At 39.6% G+C, this 26,349-nt stretch overlaps 1 protein-coding gene across 1 annotated transcript in view; it reads left to right on the top strand.

Annotated features, from left to right (window-relative positions):
- Positions 1 to 453: 453 nt before the first annotated feature.
- GART (phosphoribosylglycinamide formyltransferase, phosphoribosylglycinamide synthetase, phosphoribosylaminoimidazole synthetase) overlaps positions 454 to 26,349 on the top strand; it is a 31,598-nt gene continuing 5,702 nt past the window's right edge. The window contains exons 1-18 of the mRNA XM_055313690.1: positions 454 to 561; positions 3,569 to 3,752; positions 6,079 to 6,174; positions 6,609 to 6,783; positions 7,845 to 7,956; positions 8,883 to 8,951; positions 9,450 to 9,575; positions 11,666 to 11,753; positions 12,158 to 12,243; positions 12,435 to 12,603; positions 14,753 to 14,984; positions 16,996 to 17,090; positions 17,468 to 17,577; positions 18,532 to 18,730; positions 20,179 to 20,430; positions 20,716 to 20,868; positions 24,945 to 25,151; positions 26,206 to 26,343. Coding sequence (XP_055169665.1) covers positions 3,608 to 3,752; positions 6,079 to 6,174; positions 6,609 to 6,783; positions 7,845 to 7,956; positions 8,883 to 8,951; positions 9,450 to 9,575; positions 11,666 to 11,753; positions 12,158 to 12,243; positions 12,435 to 12,603; positions 14,753 to 14,984; positions 16,996 to 17,090; positions 17,468 to 17,577; positions 18,532 to 18,730; positions 20,179 to 20,430; positions 20,716 to 20,868; positions 24,945 to 25,151; positions 26,206 to 26,343 — 2,452 coding nt within the window. The 5' untranslated portion in view covers positions 454 to 561; positions 3,569 to 3,607. The remainder of the gene's footprint in view (positions 562 to 3,568; positions 3,753 to 6,078; positions 6,175 to 6,608; positions 6,784 to 7,844; positions 7,957 to 8,882; positions 8,952 to 9,449; positions 9,576 to 11,665; positions 11,754 to 12,157; positions 12,244 to 12,434; positions 12,604 to 14,752; positions 14,985 to 16,995; positions 17,091 to 17,467; positions 17,578 to 18,531; positions 18,731 to 20,178; positions 20,431 to 20,715; positions 20,869 to 24,944; positions 25,152 to 26,205; positions 26,344 to 26,349) is intronic.

Raw genomic sequence — 26,349 nt, 5'->3', positions numbered from 1 at the left:
CCCTCTTTCTCCCGTGGCACCCCATCATCATCCACCCCCCCACACCCCCAACCTCTTGTTTTAATGCACTGGGCCAGAGGTCTCGGACGACCTGCCATTCAAAGCCGGGTGCATTTTAGGGTAGCAAGAGGGTCAGCTCGGACTCGTTAGCAACACAATCAGCTAGTCGTGGATTTAGCATTTGGGGCGCTGCCCCTCCGCAGAGCCCTGAAGGCTCGGGAGGAGGAACAGAGACGGTACGTGGCGCCCGATAACTGCAGTGATAGACGCGCAAGGCCCTGGTTAGCTTCACTGTGGAGGAAGCGGAGACCGCGCACGAGGGCCCCAGGGAGTCGGTCACACTGGATCACCTCGCTGCGGACCCCACGGGCCGCGCGCTGACCAATGGGGTGGCGCGGGCCGCCGCGGGGCGGGGCGGGGCGGGGCGCGCGCCGGATCGCGCTGGGCCGACTTCCGGCGCGCGGCGGGCGCCCGGCCTCGGAGCGCGCGGGCCAGCGAGGGAGCGCGAGCGGCCGGACCGCCTGGTGTCGGTGCAGACGCCCCTGTCCGGTTCTAAGTAAAGTACGTTTACGCTCTGCTTCGGGAATTTAATGTCACGAATTGGGTGAAACTCTACGAACTGGTTTGGCCGTGGGAGTCCTCGTCCTTTTTGAAGGCCGTGGGTTGGGGGGGGGGGTTGGCCATGTGCTTTTCACCCACCCCCCCCCCTTAGGGTCTTGCGCTTTCCCTGCCTGAGATGTCGGCGCATCGCTTTTTTTTTTTTTTAGGTCCTAAGCCCAAATTGCGTATTTTCTCTAATGCACCCCCCCTGTCTGGAGCCGACTTAGAGTCCACTTTTGCACTTGGTTTTCAAGTCGTTTGCAGTGGGCTTACTTGGCTTGTTTTCGGTTGCCCACTCAGATGAGCCCACGAAGAGTAAGTTCCTGGGGGTATCCCCGCGAGCACGGGGCAGTCTCCGTGCAAACCAAAGCGCCTCGCAGCCCAGGCTGACCAACCACCGCTCCTGGCGTGGATCCCCCCCAGGCTGAGCGCTCATGCTATTTTTGCGACCCCCTGTAATCACTAGGACGGTTTACCTTTGGTTGCCTCTCCTAGTCAAAACTTTTTTTTTTCCTCCAGATTCGAGGAAAATGCCTTTATTTCAATACACGTGGCAAACCTTTTTCATTAAAATAGCTTTTGTCCTGAGCATAGTTTAGCAAGTTGTTTTTTTTCTTCAGTTGTCAGTGATCATAATCTCAATTGTTAATGTCTGAAGCAAAATTGGACTCGTTAGAATCCAGACTTTACTTCCTCTTAGAATTGTGACCTACGAGGGGCGCCCGGGTGGCTCAGTAGTTGAGCGTCTGTCTTCGACCCAGGTCGTGGTCCTGGGATCTCTTCGCGCATCTGGCTCCTCTGCAGGGAGCCTGCTTCGCCCTCTGCTTATGTCTCTGCCTCTGTGTGTCTCTCATGAATAAATAAATAAAATCTTTTTTTAAGAAATTGTAACCTATGAACAGGTGATTTAACTTTATTGCGCCTCAGTTTTCTCTCTGTAAAGTAAAGCAACCACTTTATCTGCCTCAGATTTTTTTTTTTTTTTAAGATTTTTATTCATGAGAGGCAGAGGGAGAAGCAGGCTCCTTGTAGGGAGCCGGATATGGGACTTGATCCCGGGACACCAGGCTCACACCCTGAGCCAAAGGCAGATGCTCAACCGCTGAGCCACCCAGGTGTCCCTGCCTCCTAGATCTTTTAAGATTAAGTGAAGCCCATCCGTGAAAATTATTCAAAATAGCGTCTGGCACAAAGTAAATGCTCAAAAATTGTAAGTTTTTTTGTGTCATCAGCTTAGATATAAATGTATAATTCTAGCACAAGAAGTTACTGAATTCAGTTTTCTGTGTTCATTTTGCCTTGTACCTGATGAAATGCCTTCTAGAAATCAGTAAATTAAGGGACACCTGGGTGACTCAGTGGTGGAGCATCTGCCTTTGGCTCAGGTCGTGATCCTGGGGTCCTGGGATCGAGTCCTGCATTGGGATCCCACAGGGAGCCTGCTTCTCCCTCTGCCTGTGTCTCTGCCTCTCTCTCTGCCTTTCTCCTGAATAAATAAGTGAAATGGGGTTTTAAAAAAAATCAGTAAATTAATGTGACAAAGTACATATTTGGGGGGCTTTTTTTTTCCTGTTAGTACTTCTTCCTGTCCCTAATGTTTCAATTTATGTAGAAGTAACAAATATAACAAGTTTACGTTTATAAATGCTGAGTGTCAGAAATTATATTCTGTTTATAAATGCCATTTCAAAAAAATGTCATTTTAGTTAACCTCTACGTAGCCTCTTAGAGGAAATTCTCCTGCTTCCATCTTTTAAGATGTAAAAAAAATTGAATTAGAGATGGTTAGAGCTTAGCCAAGGTTGCACTGCTCACTGGAGTTGAGATAGGTGTTGCATCATTCCTGCTAAGAATTAAATGCCAGAACCAAAGTGAGACATGTTCAAGTTGATTTTCTTTTCTCTACCAACTTTCTAACATATTACACTGACTTCTTAAATCAGGAGTCAGCAAACTGGCTCTTGTGCCAAATCTGTCCTGCCACCTATTTTTGCATAGCGCACCAAATAACAATATTTACATTGTTAAATGGTTGGAAAAAAGGAAGAATATTTATATAACATGTAAAAATTATAAGATATTCAAATTAATGTCCATAAATAAAGTTTTATTGAAACACATGCTAATTTTTTATGATCTGGTAACTTCCCATTACTTAAATCAGAACATAGGCAAACTATGACCAACAACCCACTGCCTATTTATGTAAGGTTTTTTTGGACTTTACTATGTTCATCCATATCTGTATTGTCTGTGGCTGCTATTGTGCCACAGCAGCAGAGTTGACTTGTTACCATAAAGATTATATGACCCTCAAAAGTGAAAATATTTCCTATCTGATCCTTTATAGGTCCCAATGTTAAATATTTCAGCTTATAACTTTGAACTCTATTGTTTATGGTATCACAAGGTTTAAAAGCAGGGGTTTTTTTTAAGATTTTATTTATTTATTCATGAGAGACACAGAGACAGAGGCAGGGGGAGAAGCAGGCTCCCTGAGAGGAGCCCGATGCGAGACTCGATCCGGATTTCAGGATCACGCCCTGAGCGTGAAGGCAGCCGCTCAACTGCTGAGCCACCTAGGGCTCCCTAAAAGCAAGATATTTTAAACTTGAGGTCTGAATTTGCAGTATTAGGATTCGTGTTTAATTGAGGTTTGATGATAAAAGTGGAAAAGTGAAACCAAAAAGGGTGACTATTCACAGGAGATTTAAAACACTGTCCTTGGGGCACCTAGCTGGCTCAGTAGGTAGACCGTGCAACTCGGAGTGTTGAGTTCAGGCCCCACCTTGAGTGTAGAGATTACATATGTGCATACTTCCCTAATTCTTGTGAGTATAGTCATCTGAAATTATAAGCCTGATTTTTTCACAAATGAATCTTTGAAATACTTCTATTTAAATACTTAGAATTGTGATTTGTAAACTATGTGCATTCTAAAATATCACCTGTGGTTTTCTTTCTGCAGCTTTTATTTTCCTTTAGAATTCCTGTTTCGCAGACAGCAATGGCAGCCCGAGTACTTGTAATCGGCAGTGGAGGAAGGGAGCATACCCTGGCCTGGAAACTTGCACAGTCTAATCATGTCAAACATGTGTTGGTTGCCCCAGGAAATGCAGGCACTGCCTGCTTGGAAAAGATTTCAAATACCGGTAGTCATCTTTTAAAGTGGAGAGTAATAGTTAATAATTGTAAATGATAAACTGTCAACTATATCTGTTCTTTATCAGGTTGATAGCTTTTCAGATCTGAATGTTTTTCTTAACATTTATGTGGTAACTTGAATACTTGCCTTATGTTGTAAATTTTAGGTATCTTGTTCAGAGTGTGGCACTTCTTTAATTACTTTAAACCTTAAAAAATACACCCATTGAAAAAGTCACAAGTGCCTAAGGTTAAAGGCATTTTGATGTGTATTTTTGGAATGAAAAGTTGAGCAGTAATATTAAATAAGTTTTGACAATTCTGAGTCCATAATAGACTTCAATCGTTATCTCTTTCACTGGTAAAAGTGAAAAAATGACCAGTTCTTATGTTACATTAAATTATTTAAGTGGCTTCCTATGGTTCTTAGAATAAAACTCAAACTCCTTTACATTCCTTCCAAAACCCTTTGCGATCTGGTTTCTGCCTGACTTTCCAGCCTCATCTTTTATATCCCTTGTTTTCTTTTCTCTGTTCTCTGTCCATGCAGTCCTGCCAAACAGAGCTGCCTTGAACTTGGTATTTGTTTGTTTCCACCCGTAGCATGACTGGCTCCTCACCATTCAGGTCTCGGTTTATATGTTATTTCCTCAAAGAAGTCTTTCCTAAAGTTTCTAAGTAAAGGATGCCCACTCTATTTCATTTTTTTTCTTTTTTTTTCTTCCTTTTTTTTTTTAATCTTAAATTCAATTTGCTCATTCGTTTTCAATCATGGACTATCATATGTATTTACTTTTCTGTTGTCTATCTATCTTCATTTCCTTATGCTAGAATATAAGCTCTAGAATGTAAGCTACATGAGGCCAAAGAGCTCTTCTTCTTTTTTTTTTCTTTTGGAATTGTGTGCACCGTGCCTAGTACCCTATGTGGCACATAAAAACATAGACCCAACAAGCCCCAAACTGGGAGAAAATAATATATACATAGTACCAAAAATAATAAAGAAAAAGATAAAATATCTGCTTTCCTGGGATCTTAGCTCTGGGGGTAAGGTATTATGTGTTTATTGAAGAACTAATACATTCTATCTAGATAGAGTTGATGTTATACCCACAAAAAGTTGATGTTTTGCCCACAAAAATCTCCCAAGATTGCCATGAGACTACTACCACTTGCAACAACAGGTTAGGTGTGTCATCTTTTGCCATTCTCTGTTTTGTACAGTGGTTGTTGGCTCTGTTCAGTCAATTTGTGTTTGCAGGTCCTAACCCAGAGTGCATGGCTCTCCATCCTTATCCTACTCAGGCAGCTCCTATAGATTGAGTACTCTTTCTGCTCTTATCCCTTACACATCACAAATGTCACAGAGTTGTTTAAGATTTCAGCCAACTTAAGAATAGTGTTCCAAATAGAGTGAAGCAGGACAGTGCCTATGGAACCAACACATGCTTAGTATGTGGCTAATCCTGCTGCTAATTACTTAGAATTCCGTTGAGAAAAATTTCCTGGCTTGTAGGCTGAAGTAAGCTAGGTCTTAAGATTGTCATTCAGGGTGCACCCGGGTGGCTCAATTGGTTGAGCATCCAGCTATTGGTTTCTGCTCAGGTTATTATCTTAGGGTCATGAGATCAAGCCCTGCTTCAGGCACTGCAGGGAGTTGGCCTCCCCTCTCCCTCTACCCTCTGTGCTGCCCAGGCACCCTCTTTCTCTCTGAAATAAATCTTTAAAAATAAATTTCTTATTCGGTTCTTAGTTTACTCATCTCTGCACAAAGACCCTTCCTGCTCAACCAGAAATAGCCTCCCAATTCACCTGATACCAGATTTGCCTAATTTGTTCATACTTGGGGGTTTTTTTTGCTTGCATATTTATTACCCAACATTCCCACATAAGCATCCTAAGCATAGGGACTCTGTTAACATGTTAACTCAGGGACTAGCACAGGATATAGCACATAGTAGTTCTCGGTAAATCTTAACTAAATGACATTGAAAGGCAGTTTCTGAGTATATCCTGTGGGGCTTTCTATTTACAATCAATGTAACATGAATGCCATAGTCAAGAAAGTGCTTTTTTTAATACCTCTTTGGGAAGCTTCCTGGTATCTTCATCTGACTGGTTGTAATAATCAAGGACTGAGCTTTGTTGGTTAGCCTAATGTAGTATGCTCTGAATTTCTCATGGTGAAATTGTCATCTCTACCCATAAAAGAAAAGCAATCATTAATAAGCATTTCAAAGTATAGTATTTATTTTTCAACATGATTGATTAACTTAAGGAATGTTTGTTGTATCAAGTGAGATGTTGTGTGATTTTGTTTTTTCCTATTTATAGCCATCTCCATCAGTGACCACACTGCCCTTGCTCAGTTCTGCAAAGATGAGAAAATTGAATTCGTGGTTGTTGGACCAGAGGCACCTCTGGCTGCTGGTAAAGTTTGTTTCTATTTATTGTTACAGTAGATGCAATGCCAACAGGAGCTTAGAGGTCATCTAAGCCAATTCATTTTGCAGATGAAGATTTTTACTATCATATCACAGTGGGAAAAGAACTATCACCTTCTTAAAATTTATGGATTCTACTATTTTTTTCCCTGATGTATCAATAATGTCATGAATGAAAGAGCAGATTTGCAACTGTGGAAAACATTTTAAATGTTTATATTCTGCTCTGTCATATGTTTGACTTTTGCTGGATTTGAATCACATGTTAGTAAGATTTTTGTTTATATCCTGTAGACTGCATGAAAAACTTATTTTCTGCCTTTACTCATCTGCCTTATGTCAGTGTAATACTGATTCTTCAGAGTCACAAGGCTCTACAGAGATCTTGGTTCACCTAAAGCTGCTCATTCCCATCAATAGGAATCGCTGGGAACCTGACATCTGCAGGAGTGCGATGCTTTGGTCCCACTGCAGAAGCAGCTCAATTAGAGTCCAGCAAGAGATTTGCCAAAGAGTTTATGGACCGACATGGAATCCCAACTGCACGGTGGAAAGCTTTCACCAAACCTGAAGAGGCCTGCAGCTTTATAATGAGGTAGCTAGAAGATTGCCTGTTGGGGGCAGTTGTTAGGATGTGTAAATATACAGGTCTCTTTTATGTCACAGGTTTACAGTAAGATAATCATAGGAGAAAACCTCGTGCTGCGTAGGTTTTTCCAACATCAAAATAAAATGGGACTCTGTACATGTATCATTGTACAATCTTGTGGCCTTGGAAAAAGAATAATATTACTGAAGAGTTTTTAGAGGAAAAGATACATTTGGTTCAGCAGTCATACACTCCTTTTATGGTCAAATTAACAAACACAGTAGCATCTTACAACATAAAGGATATTGATTTTTTTTTTTTTCATAAATAATGGCCTTCTACCATTGCCACTTAGATCTAAATCTTAAGACTAAACATTCTTGTTCTCCGTTACATTAAAATTATGAAGCAATTAGTGATGGTAGACACATGCCCTTTGCCCTTTTTTTATTGCCACTTCTCCCTTTTACCTGGTATGTTTTCCTTTTAGTTGGGTCAATTTCTTTCTTTATTCATTCTTCATCCTACAGGGTTTCTTAGACACTGAATGTTATTATTTCCTTGTAGCCAGATGCCTTGGGTAAGTAACAATTTTGTTGCTTACTTTGGGTAAGTCTCCTTCTAGATCTCCAGTCCCATCCAACAGGAGACCTTAATTATCAAAAATAGTTTCTTCTGTGTACTTCCAGAAATGATTTGTGTATCCATGCTTATGATGATCTTATACAGTCACATCTTCTACTGGAATGAGAATACAATTCACTACTCTGTTCTTAAGGATCCTTCCATACCTGACTGTACCACTGCTTTAGTCTTCCAAAGATGTTGCCTGTATGATCTCATGATAAGTGAAAAAACCAAAATTGTATGTATCCTATAATCACAAGTATAAAGGAATATGTAGGGGAAAAAATCCCGGTGGGAAGTACATCAAAATGGTGTTGGTATAAGTAAATTTTTTTCTGTTTTTTTGGTGGTTGCTATAGCACATCACTGCATTTTAGAGTGCTTTAAGCTTTTGAATTGTAAGGATTTTTATTGAATATTGAGATTCTCTGTCTTCACAGTGCAGACTTCCCTGCTTTGGTTGTAAAGGCCAGTGGTCTTGCAGCTGGAAAAGGGGTGATTGTTGCCAAGAGCACAGAAGAGGCCTGCAGGGCTGTACAGGAGATTATGCAGGTAGGTTGTTCCTCTGGAAAAGTCACACTGTGATGGATACTCCTTAAATTTGAAATGTTTCTCAAGATGAGACCTTATCTAGCAAATACACAGGTAAGTTTTTTGTGTTTTTTTAATTCCGTATATTATTCATCTCTATAAAGGGTTTTTACAGATTTACACTGATGGCTAAACCACTATGCTGTTCTTTGGAAGAAAGTTCTAGCATGCTTTGTCTGCTGTGGAAAGATAGAAAATCCTTAAACTATAGAACATTCAAATTCTCAATCATCCATGTAGACAAAAGTATTTGTCCTTAGTGTCCTAGGTCTAAGAGAAGTGAAGGAATGAATTAATATACTTTCCTCATACCATCCCTCTTGGTAGTTATTCTCCTTTATAGAAATCTATATTCAAAGGCATTATCTCTAGTACAAAATGTAGCAAGCAAGCATATCATAATAATCACACATAAGAATTAAATGGTAAGGGTGAAAATAATCTTTTTCTGTTACATGATTGGAAACTGGAAAGCCAGATCCTCAGAAGAGTGTTAATTATATGTTCATATCATCTGTACCAGTGCTGGCTCTGCATTATTGCCACTTGTCAAAATAGGAAATATTCATATGGGGCGCCTGGTTGGAGATTACTAAATAAATAAACTTTAAACAAAATTAAATAAAGTTTATTTATTTAAGTAATCTCTACACCTGATGTGGGACTCTATTTTATGATCCCAAGATCAAGAATCACATGTTCTCTGACTGAGCCAGCCAGGTGCCACAAATAAATAAACTTTAAAAAAGAGAGAGAGATTCATATATTCCTTTGAGGCTCTGAGAAAAGGAAGAAGAAATTACAATACTAATGAATTGGTTCATGATACAAATGATGAAAAATGACAACAGCCTTTTTCTTACCCTCCTTACCCCCTGTTCAACAAGGATAAAGCTTTTGGAGCAGCTGGAGAAACAATTGTCATCGAAGAACTTCTTGAAGGAGAAGAGGTGTCTGTATGTATATCCATCTTTTGGGCTATCATAGAGTAGGAGAAGCTATAGAATCTGATCTGCGAGCCCCAGGAGGACTTGATTTATTATGGTTGTTTCATCTGAAAGCATAAACCCAGTACTTACAAAGGAATTCGTATATGTTTAGTACTTTGGATGCAAGTGAAAAAAATCTATCCTCTTTTAATCATGCCCAGTATATCAATAGAGGACTTGGATTTTTATCATGTTATTTAAGAAGGCCAAAGTTGAAATACTTCACTTTGGGAGTAGCTTGACTTTTTTTTTTCCCTAACTGGCTCAAATATTACAGATCCTTCAGAAATTGAGTATATAAGATGTTCTGATTCTTGATGTGGATAGCTTAGGGTTATTTATGTTTCAACTTACTATAAGAAAAAAATTTTCCCCTGATTAGAGTTAGTACATATAGTTCCCCTCATTAAACTTTTTTTACTTTTTGCCATTTAAGATAAATGGACTATTTTGTTTTCTCTGCAGTGTCTGTGCTTCACTGATGGAAGGACTGTGGCCCCCATGCCCCCAGCACAAGACCATAAGCGATTGCTGGAAGGAGATCATGGCCCCAACACAGGGGGAATGGGGGCCTATTGTCCAGCACCTCAGGTATGGCCCAAGTTGAAGTTCAGGAGTCATTATTTAAGTCTTCTCAAAGAGCTCTTGGACCATACTTTTCTGTTTTCTGTACATGGTATTATTAATCAGCCATTTGGATTTCCTATTAAATGAAAAGTAGCTCTTTTGTCTCACTCTAAAACAAACCTTTTCTGCTAAAGTCTGAAGAATTAAGTATAGATTGAACAGGTCCTTCTATGTCCTGCTCTGTACCCACTATTTTTAACCCATGAGCACCAATTATAGTCCAGAATTATGTTTTATTTATCTTTAGATGAAGTAAATCCTACTTTGTGTGTGTGAAACAGATGAATTGAGAACCAAGTCAGACTATAATTTGTTCTTATCATTTCTGTACTTCATGGTGGGTACATAAAGTATGTTTCCAAATTATTTCTGGACAGTTTTTAGAAGAAATCTGCATTGAGTGTCTTATAAGTAGAACTGGCACTTCAGAAACTCAGTTACTCTTTTCAATGATAATAGTGAACAGTGTTTGTGCTGATAATATAGTGCCTTATACACATTTTCCTTAATTATAAAGATTAAAAACAAAAGATTTACGTTACACTAGAAGTATTAAAACTACTGTTTGGAAAAAGTGATTTTAGTGTAAGAACCATCACTAGGGGGATGCCTGGGTGGCTCAGCAGTTGAGAGTCTACCTACGGCTCAGGGCGTGATCCTGGGTCCAGGATCGAGTCCCACATCATGCTTCCTGCATGGAGCCTGCTTCTCCCTCTGCCTGTGTCTCTGCCTCTGTGTGTGTGTGTGTGTGTGTGTGTGTGTGTGTGTGTGTGTCTCATGAATAAATAAGTAAAACCTTAAAAAGAACATCAATAGGGGCACCTGGCTGCCTCAGTTCATGGAGTATATATCTCTTCGTTTTGGGGTTTTGAGTTTGAGCCCTAGGTTGGGCATAGAGATTACTGAAAAATAAAATTAAATTTTTTTATTTTTTTAATTATTTATTTATTTGACAAAGAGTGCGAGCAGAAGCAGGGGGAACAGAGGCAAAGAGAAATCAGGTTCCCTGCTGAGCAGGGAGCCCAACACAGGGCGCCATCCCAGGACCCTGGATCATGACCTGACCTGAAGGCAGATGTTTAACTAAACCACCCAAGAGCACCTAAAATAAAATATTTAAAAGAAAAGAACTCTAAGTCTCATTTTTATAATTAAATTTATTAATTTACTTATAAAATGGGATCCCTGGGTGGCGCAGCGGTTTGGCACCTGCCTTTGGCCCAGGGCGCGATCCTGGAGACCGGGATCGAATCCCACATCGGGCTCCCGGTGCATGGAGCCTGCTTCTCCATCTGCCTATGTCTCTGCCTCTCTCTCTTTCTCTCTCTGTGACTATCATAAATAAATAAAAAAATAAATAAAAAAAAATTATAAATTTACAGATTCTTTATAGACTTATGAAGTAGCATAGAATATACCAGAAGGATACAAAAGGACCTCAAAGTAATAGAGAGGCTTTTTTTCATTTTTATTATGTTTTAGAAAACTTTTAGTAAGGTTTGTTTACATGTTTAAAAAATGTGTAGGTTTAGTAGTAAAAGGTGATTTAACATTTAATCCTGATATGGCAGTTGACACTGATCAATAAATATATAACCTAGCTTCTGCTTAGAATTTTTATCTCGCAGAGTTGTTCTTTCCTATTTTAAAGAATAAGGGTAACTACTTACTTGATAGAGTCAATATGAGGATTTTAATCTTTTTTTTTTTTTTTTTTTTTTTATGATAGTCACAGAGAGGGAGAGGCAGAGACACAGGCAGAGGGGCAGAGGGAGAAGCAGGCTCCATGCATCGGGAGCCCGATGTGGGATTCGATCCCGGGTCTCCAGGATCGCGCCCTGGGCCAAAGGCAGGCGCCAAACCGCTGCGCCACCCAGGGATTCCCAATATGAGGATTTTAAAAGTTTATGAATTTCAAATGCTCAGTCTGTCTGAATTAGTAAAAAAATAATAATTCTCACAGTCCCCTTTCATTGTCCATTTGGTACTGCTTACAAGATGGTTATTTTTTTTTAATACTTAGTTACATTTTAATGTTCCTATATGTTCCCCAGGTTTCTAAGGATTTGTTCCTGAAAATAAAAAACACCATTCTTCAGAGAACAGTGGATGGCATGCAGCAGGAGGGCATGCCATACACAGGTGAGCATATTGATTTCACTATGGACATTATTCATAGAGTGACTTTACATGTTGACAAAACTTCCCCCATTTCTCCTTCTTCACCACCTTTCAATTGACCATAACTTTTGCCATAGTTAGTGCAGAACCTGGAGTATTAGTAACTTATATTCTAATTTTCAGTCACAATACATCGTTTTCATTATAATTGGGGGGGGGGTGTTTGTTTTTTAAAGATTTTATTTATTCATGAGAGAGAGAGAGAGAGAGAGAGAGAGGCAGAGGGAGAAGCAGGCTCCATGCAGGGAGCCTGATGTGAGACTTGATCCTGGGACTCCAGAGGCAGCCCTGGGCCAGAGGCAGCACTAAACTGCTGAGCCACACAGGGTGCCCTATAATTTATTTTTGTTTCTGTTTCAATGAAGGTGTTCTCTACGCTGGTATAATGCTGACCAAGGAGGGCCCAAAAGTTCTGGAGTTTAATTGCCGTTTTGGTGATCCAGAGTGCCAAGTGGGTAACAGTTAAAGATAGAGTATCAATTGTTATTTTGTAAATATATGTGTTTTAATCTCAGAATTTTATCAGCCTCGAAAGAATTACCTTTAAGGAATATATGCAAATTCTGCTGGTATCTCAGTGAATACATTGTCTAGAGAGAACTAAGATTTCTCTCAGTTGCTATGTTGATTATGTTTTTCCAGGTGATCCTCCCACTTCTTAAAAGTGATCTTTATGAAGTGATTCAGTCTACCTTGGATGGCCTGCTCTGCACATCCCTGCCTGTTTGGCTTGATAACCGTGCTGCCATAACTGTGGTAATGGCAAGTAAAGGCTATCCAGGAGATTACACCAAGGGTGTGGAGATAACAGGTGAGTATCTGAGAACAAAAGGTGTAATTGCAGTGTGACAAGTGAGCAGTGTTACAGTAGGCCTTCCTCCCATGCCATGCTCTGCTTCTTTTAGGGGCGTAAGGCTGTCAGAAACCTTCCAGGGGGGTTTTAACCATGTTGGATGTGGGTGTGCAAATATCCAAAATTACTGTATTTAAAGAACTGCTGTCCATCTCCCTTCTTGCACAAGGAATATCTAAATGGGCATAGCCAGGTTTCTAGAGTATCACTCAAGTGTGCCTTTCTCTTCCGTCCTCCAAGAGCCAGGAAAATTAAGGGAACTCAGGAGAGTCGGAACAACAGTAGTAGACACTACGTCAGTGAGATAGATTTCAGCAGCATGATCACAACTAGACCCCCTCACCCCTTACCTCCTGTTTGCAGCATACCCCGTAGTCACTTGGATGATGGAATTAAAAACCGTTTCAAAACTATAGCCTTCTCTTCCGTCTCTCTCTACAGGAAATGAGGCGTCTCTTGTTAAATGATATTAAATAAAACAGTGTCTTAAAATGCTAAATAAGTTCTAGTGCCATGAGCCCAAAGGCAGTCCTCCATGATGCTCAACAGCCTGTAGCTTGGTCTCCCTCAGGATCCCAGCAGTGTGTTTGGTTCAAACACCCCAGGTCTGTCTTGCCCAGACAGTGAGTTCATTGCCCTGTGAATCCCAGTCGTGGCAACTGTGCAGTTAGGAATTGATTGCCTTTTTTTTTTCCTTTATTTTAGAGAGTGCATGTGCATACACACACACTTACACGTGAGCAGGGAGGGAGCACAAGGGGAAGGAAGAGGAAAGGGAGAGAATCTCAAGCAGACTCCACTCTGGACACAGAGCCAGATGCCAGGGCTCAGTCTCACTACCCTAGACCATGACCTAATCCAAAATCAAGAGTCAGATACTCAACAGACTGAGCCACCCAGGTATCCCTCATTGACTTTTAAAATGAATAGAGAAGGAATAGAATCAAGATCACTTATATTGGTGAAATTTCCCTTAGATTGAGGTGACAAGTATAATAGTCATTTCTGACACAACAGATATTGTGTCAGATATTCCAAATAACAGGAGGTACTTGGGTACTTATGACTGAATGCCCCTGTGTTATAAAGACATTTAGAGAAGACTTATATTAACAAATCACCAGCTAGGATGCTAAAAGAGAAGTGGTGACCAAATAGGACAAACTTTAAGTGGGGTGGGTTTTTTTGGTGTTTATTTTTTAGTTAAGAGGCTATCTTTGTGTAAACTGCCCATGTTGGTTACTTGAGAATATAAAAAATATGGTCTAATAATATTTAGGTGTAAAATTATATATGAGAGCTTAAGAATAATTCAAATGAAAATAAAACTGGGGATTTTAGACTGGACCTAAAACCATATTTAAATCAAATTTGTCTTAAGATTTTACAATTGTTATATTAGGGAAAATATTAAGGATGTTTTTGCATTACAGTTTTTCTGTTTATTTAAAGAAGAAAGAAGGCAGCTTGTATGGCTGTGATAAAAGGAATTCTTTTTTTAAAAAAAAGGAATTCTTTTAAGTAAAAGATGTGATCAAGTACAGGTTTTATTCATTGATTTTAGTTTTTGTTTTTTTTTTTTCTTATCTCCCCTTTTAAGTTGTAGTTTTTAATGTCTTGTCTGGAGAGAATAACTATACAGCTGATCCTTAAACAACAGGGTTTGAACTACATGGGTGCTCTTAAACATGGAGTTTTGTTCAGTACTATAAATGTATTTTGTCTTTCTTACGACATTGTTAATAACATTTTCTTTTCTCTAGTTTATTGTAAGAATATAGCATATAACATACAAAATATGCATTAATCGACTGTTTATGTTATTGGTAAGGCCTCTATTTAGCAGTAGGCTCTTATTTTTTTCCTCCCCCATTGAAACAATAGATCTTACATGAGGTTTATAACACAGGTTAAGGATAATGCAGTTATCACCTAGAGCAGAACAGACTATTCTTAAGAGAGAGGGTCTGTTTGCTATCTTATTGCTTTATTCCTTCCTGTTAGGATTCTTGTGAAGATTCATTTAATTGAAATAAAAACTTACAGAAATTATAAGCCACTTTAGAAGTGTAGACTAATGTTATGATGTAAATCTGCTCTCTTACAGGGTTTCCTGAGGCTCAAGCTTTAGGACTGGAGGTGTTCCATGCAGGCACTGCCCTGAAAGATGGCAAAGTGGTGACTAACGGGGGTAGAGTCCTTACGGTAACGGCAATCCAGGAAAATCTCCTCTTGGCCCTTGAAGAAGCAAAGAAAGGACTATCTGCTATAAAATTTGAGGGAGCCTTTTACAGGAAGGACATTGGCTATCGTGCCATAGCCTTCTTCCAGCAGCCCAGGTAAATTACTGAGGTGGTTCTAGCACAACTTCAGAACTAGCATAGCTTCAGAACTGGTATAAATGGCCATATAGAAAATTCTATGAACCTATACTAAGTCATTTCAATAATCTTTTCTCTCTATGGGACTGACTTTAATTTGCATTTAGTTTGAGTCAAAACTAGTTACAATATTCAAACGAAATGGGAAAAGCTTCATGGTAGCTCTTTTTTGTTTTTTTCTCAGTTTAGTAGAGTCCCAGTAATGTTAAGGACTTTTTTACATTGTATATTTTAAATGTATACAATCATTTGTCCATTATTCATCAATAAAGATGGGGAAAAGGATTTTTATGCCTTGAGTTATCATATATTTAAATATTTACTGTTGTATTTTTATCTTAGTTCCTGGTTTTGTCAAAGAATTCAATTTGAAAATATTGGCCATCTTCCTTTGCAACTTAATTGATTCTACTGTAAATTTTGACAGTCTTATTTTGTTACTGTGTTTATTACTGAAATGTATTTTTTCCTCTTATTAATTTGTTAGCACAACTATTCCTTTGTAAATTCAATAAACTATTAATTGCAAATGTGGGTGTTTTGATTTCTTAAGTATAGATCACAGTTATTATTGTTCGTTTAGTTCATCCATGAGAAATAAATTAATTGAGAGACACATTTATTTTTTTTTAAAGATTTCATTTATTTATTCATGAAGGACAGAGAGGAGAGAGACAGAGGCAGAGACATAGGCAGAGGAAGAAGCAGGCTCTATGCAGGGAGCCTGATGCGGGACTTGATGCCGGGTCTCCAGGATCACACCCTGGGCCGAAGGCAGGCGTTAAAGCGCTGAGCCACTCAGGGATTCCCGAGAGACACATTTAAAGTTTAAATACTGGGGCAGCCCCCGTGGTGCAGCGGTTTAGCGCCATCTGCAGCCCAGGGCATGATCCTGGAGACCCTGGATCAAGTCCCACGTCAGGCTCTCTGTATGATGCCTGCTTCTCCTTCTGCCTGTGTCTCTGACTCCCTCTCTCTCTCTCTCTCTCTCTCTCTCTCTCTCTCTGAATAAATAAATAAAATCTTTAAAAAATAAAAAAATAAAGTTTAAATACTAGAAATTTTTAGGCCTAAGAACATTAAAATACCATGCCAAAGTTTTATTTTTTGTTTTAAAATAACCAGATTCCATTGAAATGACCAATTATAAGAGCCTGGGATCTCAATACTAATCTGAGCTCATTAAAGATGAAGAAAATGAGAGGTCACAATACCAGCTGCTGAGAAAGGTTTTTTTTAAACCAGTAGAACTTTGTTTCCTATCTGAGCATGAGCCCAGGTTGCTAATTTCATTGGAGTTAATTGCTAGAGCTTTCAACTCTGTTGGTACCCTGACTCCTTGTTTCTAATAAAATTTCATAGTTATTCATGTATCCCTACATCCCAGGAGGCCAAAGTACTCATTTTTGTAAAGCAAGGCTACTGAATTCCCAGTGTTGTTCATGAGCTTTCGATGCACTATTGCAACATGTTGGCCCTGTTTAGAAGGGAATGATGCACTATCATCTGGTTTTGCTTTTTCCAACATGTTTTTATTTTGTTTCATGCTATTTTCAGCCATAAGGAAACTTACATAGTTCTCTACTGCAATAAGAGCCCAGTTTCATTATTTAGGAGTTTCTTTGTAGAGTGCGTATAGTCCTAATTTTCACTTTTTTTACTCCATTTTGGCATTCCTTCCAAAATTGAACAGAGAAATGTAGCAAAATATCAGTATATCCAGCTACCTGTGAGAAGTACTTCTAGATGAAATAAGAGAAGTAGTTCTCAACAGTGATACAATGGAGTCCACTAGGGAATTCATTTTAATAGATTTCAATTTCTAGGCCCTGCCCTTTTCAAGTTAAAATCCAAATCTGTGAATGGGGCCTGGCACATTCAAAGATACAAAAATCATCTTCCGTTTCAAGTAATACTTTAAACAATTTTTCCTGGCATTTGGGTGATGTGTTTTTGTTTAAATCTTTAGGGGCCTGACTTACAAAGAATCTGGGGTAGACATTGCAGCTGGAAATATGCTGGTCCAAAAAATTAAACCTTTAGCAAAAGCTACTTCCAGACCAGGTAAGTCAGAGCCTGCCCTTTGCTGGTTCATTAACTTTGACAGACATTGTGAATTGATTTGGGCTTTGTAGTTTACTGAGGAAAATGTGTCAAATTAATGCTAGGTTGTTAAGTCTCGCCCTGTTTAAGCGAAACCCATAGTCGTCTGCTTTTTTTGTCTCTAATATTAAGAACAGCATTTCTTATCCTTATTAAGTTCAAAAAGATTATGTCTGCCTCTTTCATATATAATTACTTTATTGATCATTTCTTTGAGCACATTGTATTCCCATTCTCAAGAAAGGCATTTCTTATTTTTGCCATGCTTAAGAAGTGTTTGTGTATCCATGTTTAATCTATTAAAATGCAGCAGGTAATTAGTTTCCTCTCCCCGTTAGGCTGTGATGTTGATCTTGGAGGTTTTGCCGGTCTTTTTGATTTGAAAGCAGCTGGTTTCAGAGATCCTCTTCTGGCATGTGGAACAGATGGTGTTGGAACTAAACTGAAGGTAATCAGACACCTATGTGATTAAAGGTCTTTTATGAATGATAAGAGAATTTACCGTATATCAATACATATTTTCCCCTCTTGACGTATATGCACTAAAGAGAAATACTCCAAATAACCATAAAACATGGTTAATGTTTAAACCATAAAACATAATGTTGTTGCAACTATATCTGGCTGGAAGATTAATGGAGGGAATTAGATGGTATACTTTGGGTGGCACATGGGTAGTTTCAGTTGGTTAAGCATCAGACCCTTGATTTTGGCTCAGATCATGATCTCAGGGTCTTATCCAGCCCTGCATCCAGCTCCATGCTCAGCTGGGAGTCTGCTTGAATTCTCTCCCTCTGCCTCTCCCCCAACTCGTGCACACACACTCCCTCTTCCTCTCTATATAAATAACTTTTTTTTTTTTAATGGGACACTTGGGCAGCCTGGTGGCTCAGCAGTTTAGCTCCGCCTTCAGCTCAGGGCGTGATCTTGGAGACCCAGGATCAAGTCCCACATTGAGCTCCCTGCACAGAGCCTGCTTCTCCCTCTGCCTGCGTCTCTGGCCCCCCCGCCCCCGGTCTTTCCTGAATGAATAAATAAAATCTTTTTTTTTTTTTTAAAAAAGACACTTTTGGGAGCACCTAGATGGCTCAGTTACACATCTGCCTATGGCTCAGGTCATAATTTCCTGGCTCTCTGCTCAGCGGGGAACATGCTTCTCCCTCTCCCCCCTGCTCCTTCTCCCCTGCTCATGCTTTCTCTCACTCACTCAAAATCTTTTTTAAAAATTTAAAAATGGGATACTTTTCGGTCAAGTGGTTTATCAGAATTTAGTATTTTGTCTTTAGGTGTTTAGAACAGCTAGCCAAATAGCAGTAATATTTATTAGCCTCCATTGATAAACTGACAAGGTATGATTTGGAGTTTATTCTCTTATGTGGATGTTTGTATTGTGCTTCTTTAGATTGCCCAGCAGTGTGATAAACATGATACTATTGGTCAAGATTTGGTTGCAATGTGTGTCAATGACATTCTAGCCCAAGGGGCTGAGCCCCTTTTCTTCCTCGATTACTTTTCCTGTGGAAAACTTGACCTCGATACAACTGAAGCAGTTGTCACTGGAATTGCCAGAGCTTGCAGAAAAGCTGGATGTGCTCTCCTTGGTATGACCATTTTAATCACATGTCCTTCCTGTATTTTAACCCTGTGTATAAATGTGATCAGTACCAATATAGCTAAGAAGAAAAACTGTAGGGGCACCTGGGTAGCTCAGTTGGTTAAGCATCTACCTCCAGCTCGGGTCATAGTCCTGGAGTCCTGGGATTGAGCCGCCACATTGGGCTCCCTGCTCAGCAGGGTGTCTGCTTCTTTCTCCCCCTGCTCTTGTGCTTTTCTTCTCTCTCTCTCCCCCTCTCAAATAGATAAGATCTTTTAAAAAACAAAAAAAGTATAATAAAAAAGAAAAACTATAGATGACACAGTGAAGCAAATAAAATAGAGGTAACATTACTTGAAGAAAACTTAGATCCTGATGCCTTCAAGCCCCTCCTCAAGGGTTTGTCCCCCAGACTCCTACTCTTAAACTGTGAGCCAGGCTTTATCTTTCTCCCTGATCTTTACCCCTTCCTCCTCCTGGCCTGCAGCAGAAGTAGATGATTCATGACATTCTAAATCTTAAGCGTTATTTTCCAACAGAAATAACGCTATGAATAAAATGTACTTAAGATTTACAGGAATATTACTTAAATATATATGGGAACTTTGAGCAAAATGAATTTACAGGTTGACCAAGCAATAAAACTACCTCTTTTGTATATCAACCATTTCTGTGGACATATCTGTCCCAAAAGCCAAAATTACCTTTTAACCATCTTTTAGGACAGTTTATAATTTGGAGTCTGCCTTTACATAGGATCACAGGGACACTGGGTGGCTCAGTGGTTGAGCGTCAGCCTTTGGCTCAGGTCATGATCCTGGGTTCCTGGGTTTGAGTGCTGCATCAGGCTCCCTCTTCCTATGTCTCTGCCTCTCTGTCTCTCATGAATAAATAAATAAAATCTTTTAAATACATATATACACACACACACTATATTTAGTCAGGCCTTGCATTTAAGCAGGCCTGACTAAATCACTTCTCTAAGACTGTACCATCATCTGGAATATACAGTGATTATAAAAAAATCAAATACAGGTGAAAGCATTTCTAAAATTAAACTACAATAGAAACATTCAAGCAAGCGTTCATTCTTTAAAGAGAATGTTGTTTGGAGGTTACACTATCCTTTCGGGAAATTAGTACTGTTTCCCTTGAAGTCATGCTTGGTCAAAAGTTCTGTTAGGCAGCTAATAGAGTACATTTTTTTTTTAACGTTTGCAGAATATAGCCACATGTGTAATTGTTCATAAGAAGAGTAGGGGCACCTGGCTGGCTCAGTTAGAAAACCATGGGACTCTTGATATTGGGATTGTGAGTTTAAGCCCCATACTGGGTATAGAGATTACATACATACATACACAAACTTTAAAAAAAAGAGTTCCTGGTGTCAGTACGTCCTAGCCAGGTTTATAAATATTATGCCTTATCATGGTTCTCATTTTATTGTCCTGCCAGGAGGTGAAACTGCAGAAATGCCTGACATGTATCCTCCGGGAGAATATGACCTAGCTGGTTTTGCCGTTGGTGCCATGGAGCGGGATCAGAAACTTCCTCACCTGGAAAGAATCACCGAAGGGGATGTTGTTATTGGAATAGCTTCATCTGGTCTTCACAGCAATGGATTTAGCCTTGTCAGGAAAATTGTAGCAAAATCTTCCCTCCAGTACTCGTCTCCAGCACCCGATGGCTGTGGTGACCAGACCTTAGGTAAACATACATTTAAATTCTCCTGCTTGGAAACGTGTGAGCAACACTTAATGGGTTAGTCTTTCATTAGTTAATTAGAATGGAATAAATTACATTATCCTATGTTTTCACTCTTTGGACATTTTCATAGAACTGGCATGTCTGCAGGGTCAAATCATTCTCTATTTTAGAATTGTTTTTTATATATGCTTTGGTTTTACATTTGTAGGCTAAGTTTGTCTTATCTCTCCAATACACAGGGGACTTACTTCTTTTTTTCTTTTTTTCTTTTTTTTTTTTTTTTAGGGGACTTACTTCTAACTCCAACCCGAATCTACAGCCATTCGCTGTTACCTGTCCTACGTTCAGGACATGTGAAGGCCTTTGCCCATATTACTGGTGGAGGATTGCTAGAAAACATCCCCAGAGTCCTTCCTCAGAAATTTGGGGTGGATTTAGGTAAGATTACTAAAAGGAACTTCTGCTCAGAAAACCATTCAGAGGAAAAATGTATTATGGAAGAAAACTGTGAGTAGTTAGTACACATATAATTATATATATGGAAAATTCTTAATTATTGGGGTTTCTCAGAAAAAATGAGGCTGACCTTTCTCTTTCTGCTATTTTTTTTAAGATTTTATTTATTTATTCATGAGAGAGACAGAGAGAGGCAGAGACACAGGCAGAGGGAGAAGCAGGCCTCATGCAGGGAGCCCGACATGGGATTCGATCCCAGGTCTCCAGGATCACTCCCCAGACTGAAGGCAGTGCTAAACCACTGAGCCACCCGAGCTGCCCCTCTTTCTGTTTTATTATTTATAAGGCATAATATCCTCTCATATAGTTGACTTACATAGATGAAGTGTGATGGGGAGTATGAGGGATTGGTATCCAGGGGACCCAAACCACAGCATAGAGAAGGGAGACAGATTTGAGAATCACTTTGTGCTTACAAGGAAAAAGAAGTCTCAAGTTTCTAGTTAAGCAAATGAGTAGATGGTAACACCCATAACACAGCAGAAAGAGTAGATTTGGAGTAGGAAGTGGGAATAGTGTTTTTTGTTTTTTTCCCAAAGATTTTATTTTTTTATTTTTAAAAGATTTATTCACTTCTTAGAGCACGAGAGTATAAGGGAAGGGGTAGAGGGAGAGAATCTCAAGCAGACTTCCTGCTGAGCATGGAGCTGGATGCAGGGCTAGATAATAAGACCCTGAGATCATGACCTGGGCCAAAATCAAGAGTCAGATGCTCAACCGACTGAGCCACCCAGGCGCCTGTATTTATGTGTTTTAGAGAGAAAGAGAGCATGAGTGGGTACAAGTGGGGGGAAAGGCAGAGGGAAACAGAATCTCTAGCAGACTCCGTACTGAGTGTGGAGCCCAAGGCAGGGCTTAATCTCACAACCCTGAGATGACCCTGATCTGAAATCAAAAATCAATCATTAAACTAGCTGAGCAAAAAAAAAAAAAAAAAAAAAAAAAAAAAAAAAAACAGCTGAGCCACCCAGGTGCCCCAGGAATAGTGTTTTAATTTTCAATGTTTATTTTAAGGTATCTGAGAACACAAGTTGAGATCAGACAAGTTAAGTTTCGTGCTCATATGCAGATAGTAATAGTTATAGCCAAGAGAGTGGAAGCAACTAAAAGTGGTTTCTCAGTGTTCTGTCCACTTTAAAGATCAACAGAGGCCAAATTACTGGAAAACAACAGTTGGAAGCAGGGAATGAACCATGTAAAAGTATCATGAACTCAAGGAATAGAACACAACACTGGCCAGTCCTGTTAGGTACAGCATAGAGACCTAGATGAGAACTTGAAATATTAAAAAAAAAAAAAAGGGATCCCTGGGTGGCTCAGTGGTTTAGCGCCTGCCTTTGGCCCAGGGCGCAATCCTGGAGACCCGGGATCGAATCCCACGTCGGGCTCCCGGTGCATGGAGCCTGTTTCTCCCTCTGCCTGTGTCTCTGCCTCTCTCTCTCTCTCTCTCTCTCTCTCTGTGTGTGACTATCATAAATAAATAAAAATTAAAAAAAATAAAAATTAAAAAATAAAAAAAAGAACTAGAAATAAGCCAGTATAATTCAGAGTCAGCTCAGAAAGCATCTCATTGAGGATAGATACCACCCACCCAATGATTGTGGGGGGAATGAGTGACAGAGATCTAGAGACAGTGAATAGAGGTTGTTATTTCAAGAAAGTTATTGGTAAGAGGGAAGGGGGGATTATTACTTATACTCAAGGCAAAATGATCAACTAGGTTTTTCCTCCCCGTTTTTATAGTATAAAGAGACAGGAACTGCTCCATCTATCTTGGCCAACCAATATAGATGGGTTTGAGAAAATAGAAACCATAGAAGTTCACATAAAGTGTTCCCTTTTCCCAGTGAAATAAGAAGGGCTTAGTGAGATCAGCAGTCTGAGTGAGGGCTTGAGGAAAGAAGTAAATAATAAGGTAGACTAGATCAGAAACAAGAATGAGACAACAAGCAGTACTGAAGGTGGAGGTGGTTGTGTGATTTTTCTTCCAAAGTAAGAACTGTGTCACCTTGAAACACAAGCAACAATAAAAAAAATTGATTGGCTTGATCCAGTTGGCTGGCCAAGTGGAGGGGTCACTTGTGAGGGGAAGCAGCTGTGGGTACAGGTGAGTAGATTTGCAGAGCCAACAGTAGAGTCAGAATACATGGAGCTGAGAGAATCCAAAGTCAGAAATAGGTCATGATTTAGAGTTGATACCGCCATATTCCCAAATAGCCACTGTGGTTGAGTCACACAAATGTCCATGTCCCAGTAAAAAGGAGTTAGGCCCTTACATCAGCCTCTGAGGTTTCTTGCATGAATCCTAGTTGGACAATAGATTTAAGTAAACAATTTTCAGCATTAAAGTTGCAGCTGGTTACATTACTCATGACTTGTCTGTTCATTTGTAGAAACTAGGCTCTTAGCCTGTCAGTATTTGTTTGCTTACAAATACTTTAAATGAGTTTGCTAAAATGAAATCATAGTTTGTAGCCCTGCCATTTAATGTATCATCAATATCCAGCTGTCATAATAGTATCATTTTTGAGGCAAGTATTCCTTTTTTTTTGATGCATATACCACTATTTGGTTTATGTTGCTTTTGACTTTAGACTATTGATACCACAGTGAACATCATAGTAGCTAAATATTTTGAGCTCAGCTTTTAAGAATGGACATTTCCCAGCTAGAAGAAATGAAATTAAATATGATAGAGGAGAAGGTTCATAGACATTTGATGCTTTTTAAAAATTTTAATCAACTCTAGAGCATTAAAGAACTGATTATACAGGGCACTTGGCTGGCTCAGACAGTAGAGTACCTGACTCTTGATTGTGGGGTGTGAGTTTATTCAAGGCTCATGTTGAGGGTAGAGTTTACTTTAAAAAATAAATAAATAAAAATAAAGAAACAACTATCTTTGGGGATCCCTGGGTGGCTCAGCGGTTAAGTGCCTGCCTTCGGCCTAGGGCCTGATCCTAGAGTCCCAGATTCAAGTTCCCCATCAGGCTCTTGCATGGAGCCTGCTTCTCCCTCTACCTGTGTCTCTGCCTCTGTGTGTGTGTGTGTGTCATGAATAAATAAATCTTTAAAAAAATAATTTCTTTAAAAAATCTAGCTTCACAGTGGCTTCCCTATTTTATGAGCATAAGAAAATATTTAATTATTTTCCAATTCAGATCCCATAACTTATAGATTCCAAAGAACTATCCAAGTATAAATGTGTTGTGTTTATGCCTTTATCTTTAAAAATTTTATTAAAGTTTTTTGTTGTATTATAACAGACCTAAATCTAAATTTTAAAGTAAATACATTAAGGGGTGGTGGCTCAGTCAGTTAAAAAGTCTGACTCTTAACAAAAAAAAAAAAAAAAAAAAAAGTCTGACTCTTGATTTTGGCTTAGGTTGTGATCTCAGGGCCTAGGATTAAGCCCTGTTTTGGGCTCCGTGCTCAATGGGGAGTCTGCTTGTCTCTCTGTGGTCCCCCCCACCAACCACAACTACCACCACCATCATGTCCTCTCTCTTTCTCAAATAAATAAAACCTTTTAAAAAAAATAAAGTAAATATGGTCGGGCATATTTTGATTTTAATCTTTTATAAATTGTATGACTTTTTTAAAATAGTGGATACGTTTTCTCTAAGTCTATAACATAAGCCACCTAGTTTTGCATCACACCTAGAGTGCATTTTGTTATTGCTAAGACCCAGCTTAACATTCTCACACCTTTACTGGAATTCAGCTGGTAACAATTCCCCATTAGGGAATTCCTAAGAATCTAGTTACTTGATGCAGTACAAGACCTCACTTAATAGTGAATACTGGCCAAGTGTGTCAGCAAAAATGTTCTTGATATCTTCGGTACAAATGAATCCCCCCCTCCAAAATTGTGAAAGGCCAACATATAGTTTTACCTTATATAAAGTAGCAGTACTGCTTGTTATCTCCACAGCTTTATATATGTGCATACATTATAGAGACAATAGGTTAATCAGACAATGCTTGCCTGTTTTCAGATGCCCAAAGCTGGAGGGTCCCCAGGATCTTTTCATGGCTACAGCAGGAAGGACACCTCTCTGAAGAAGAGATGGCGAGAACATTTAACTGTGGAGTTGGGGCTGCCCTCGTGGTATCAAAGGATCTGACGGAGCAGATTCTGAAGGATATTAAGCAGCACAAGGAAGAAGCCTGGGCGATTGGCAAAGTGGTGGCATGTCCTGAAGGTAATTGCTCCTTGTGTAGTTGCTCTTAGGTATATAACCTGAACTATAACTCTGCCCTGCCTCTGCAGCTGTGCCCACCTTTTATTCTAGCTATGGCTATAGCAGCTGCCTTTACACAGCTATAATATGACAACAACCCCAGCTCATAACACCACATTTCTCTTTATTTCTGCCTTAGGGCTCTGACACCTCCGTGTAGTCGTCACGTATGCACAACTACACCCTACAGGACAAGCCTTAACCAATAGAGTGAATAAATATCCACTTTAGGGACAGAAGGTAACAGTTCTGAGACAGGGTCTTCATGGGTTTTTTGAAAGTCCCAGTGGAATCAAGCCCCAGTTGCATACGGGGTGACCAGTTTAATAACACACTCTTATATTTGGCTCTCCATATCACTCTTCCCAGATCCTCACTCTGGTTTCCTGGGATCACTTCCCAGAGTCATCTTCCCATGAGCAGGACCTGGTCTCAGGCTCTACTTTGTAATTCAGCTCAATTCAGGGAGTAGTGAGGGGAGCACCCTGACAAGTGCTGTGTATACTTAGGACTCTGTTAGAAGTACTAGAAGTTAGCAGCGTGGCTAACTCAATTAGTGAACAGAGATGCTGGCTTGCCGATTATGTCTGTGTCTGCCTTTCGTTCCTTTATTGTATAGGTTTCATTTTCAGGCCAGTTCTCCAAATGCCAGGATGTCTTGAGTCCACATCCTTGAGCTCATGTTGCAATAGGAAAGAGAGGCCCTCTCATCTTCCACATCCTCTCGTATCAAATCCTTGAATGGCCCCACTTGGGTCACGTGCCTTTCCTCAGGCCAGGAGATAGTGCCGTCCTGTGGCTTTTAGTGGAAGTAGGTAATTATACATGTTCTCTATCAGGAAGTTTTTATGAGTGAATAAAATTAAGTGGTAAAGCCTGTTCTTCATTTTAGTCCTTGTAGATCTTATTTTCAGAATAAAGTATTCTCAAGTTCTCATAAAATACTTTGCTTTCCATTATTACTGTTAATTCACCGTTGTTCCATTCTTATTTGTTGGGTGTGTTTGAAATGCAGGTTCTCCTCGTGTGAAAGTCAGGCATCTGATAGAAACTATGCAAATAAATGGGTCAGTATTGGAGAATGGCACCCTGAAAAATCATTTCTCTGTTCAACCAAAAAAGGCAAGAGTGGCTGTCTTAATATCTGGAACAGGTGAGA

This window comes from Nyctereutes procyonoides, unplaced genomic scaffold (assembly GCF_905146905.1).
Source record: "Nyctereutes procyonoides isolate TBG_1078 unplaced genomic scaffold, NYPRO_anot_genome, whole genome shotgun sequence".
Lineage (NCBI taxonomy): Eukaryota > Metazoa > Chordata > Mammalia > Carnivora > Canidae > Nyctereutes > Nyctereutes procyonoides.
Note: the sequence above shows the minus strand (reverse complement) of the source record. Positions and strands in the feature narration are given on the sequence as shown.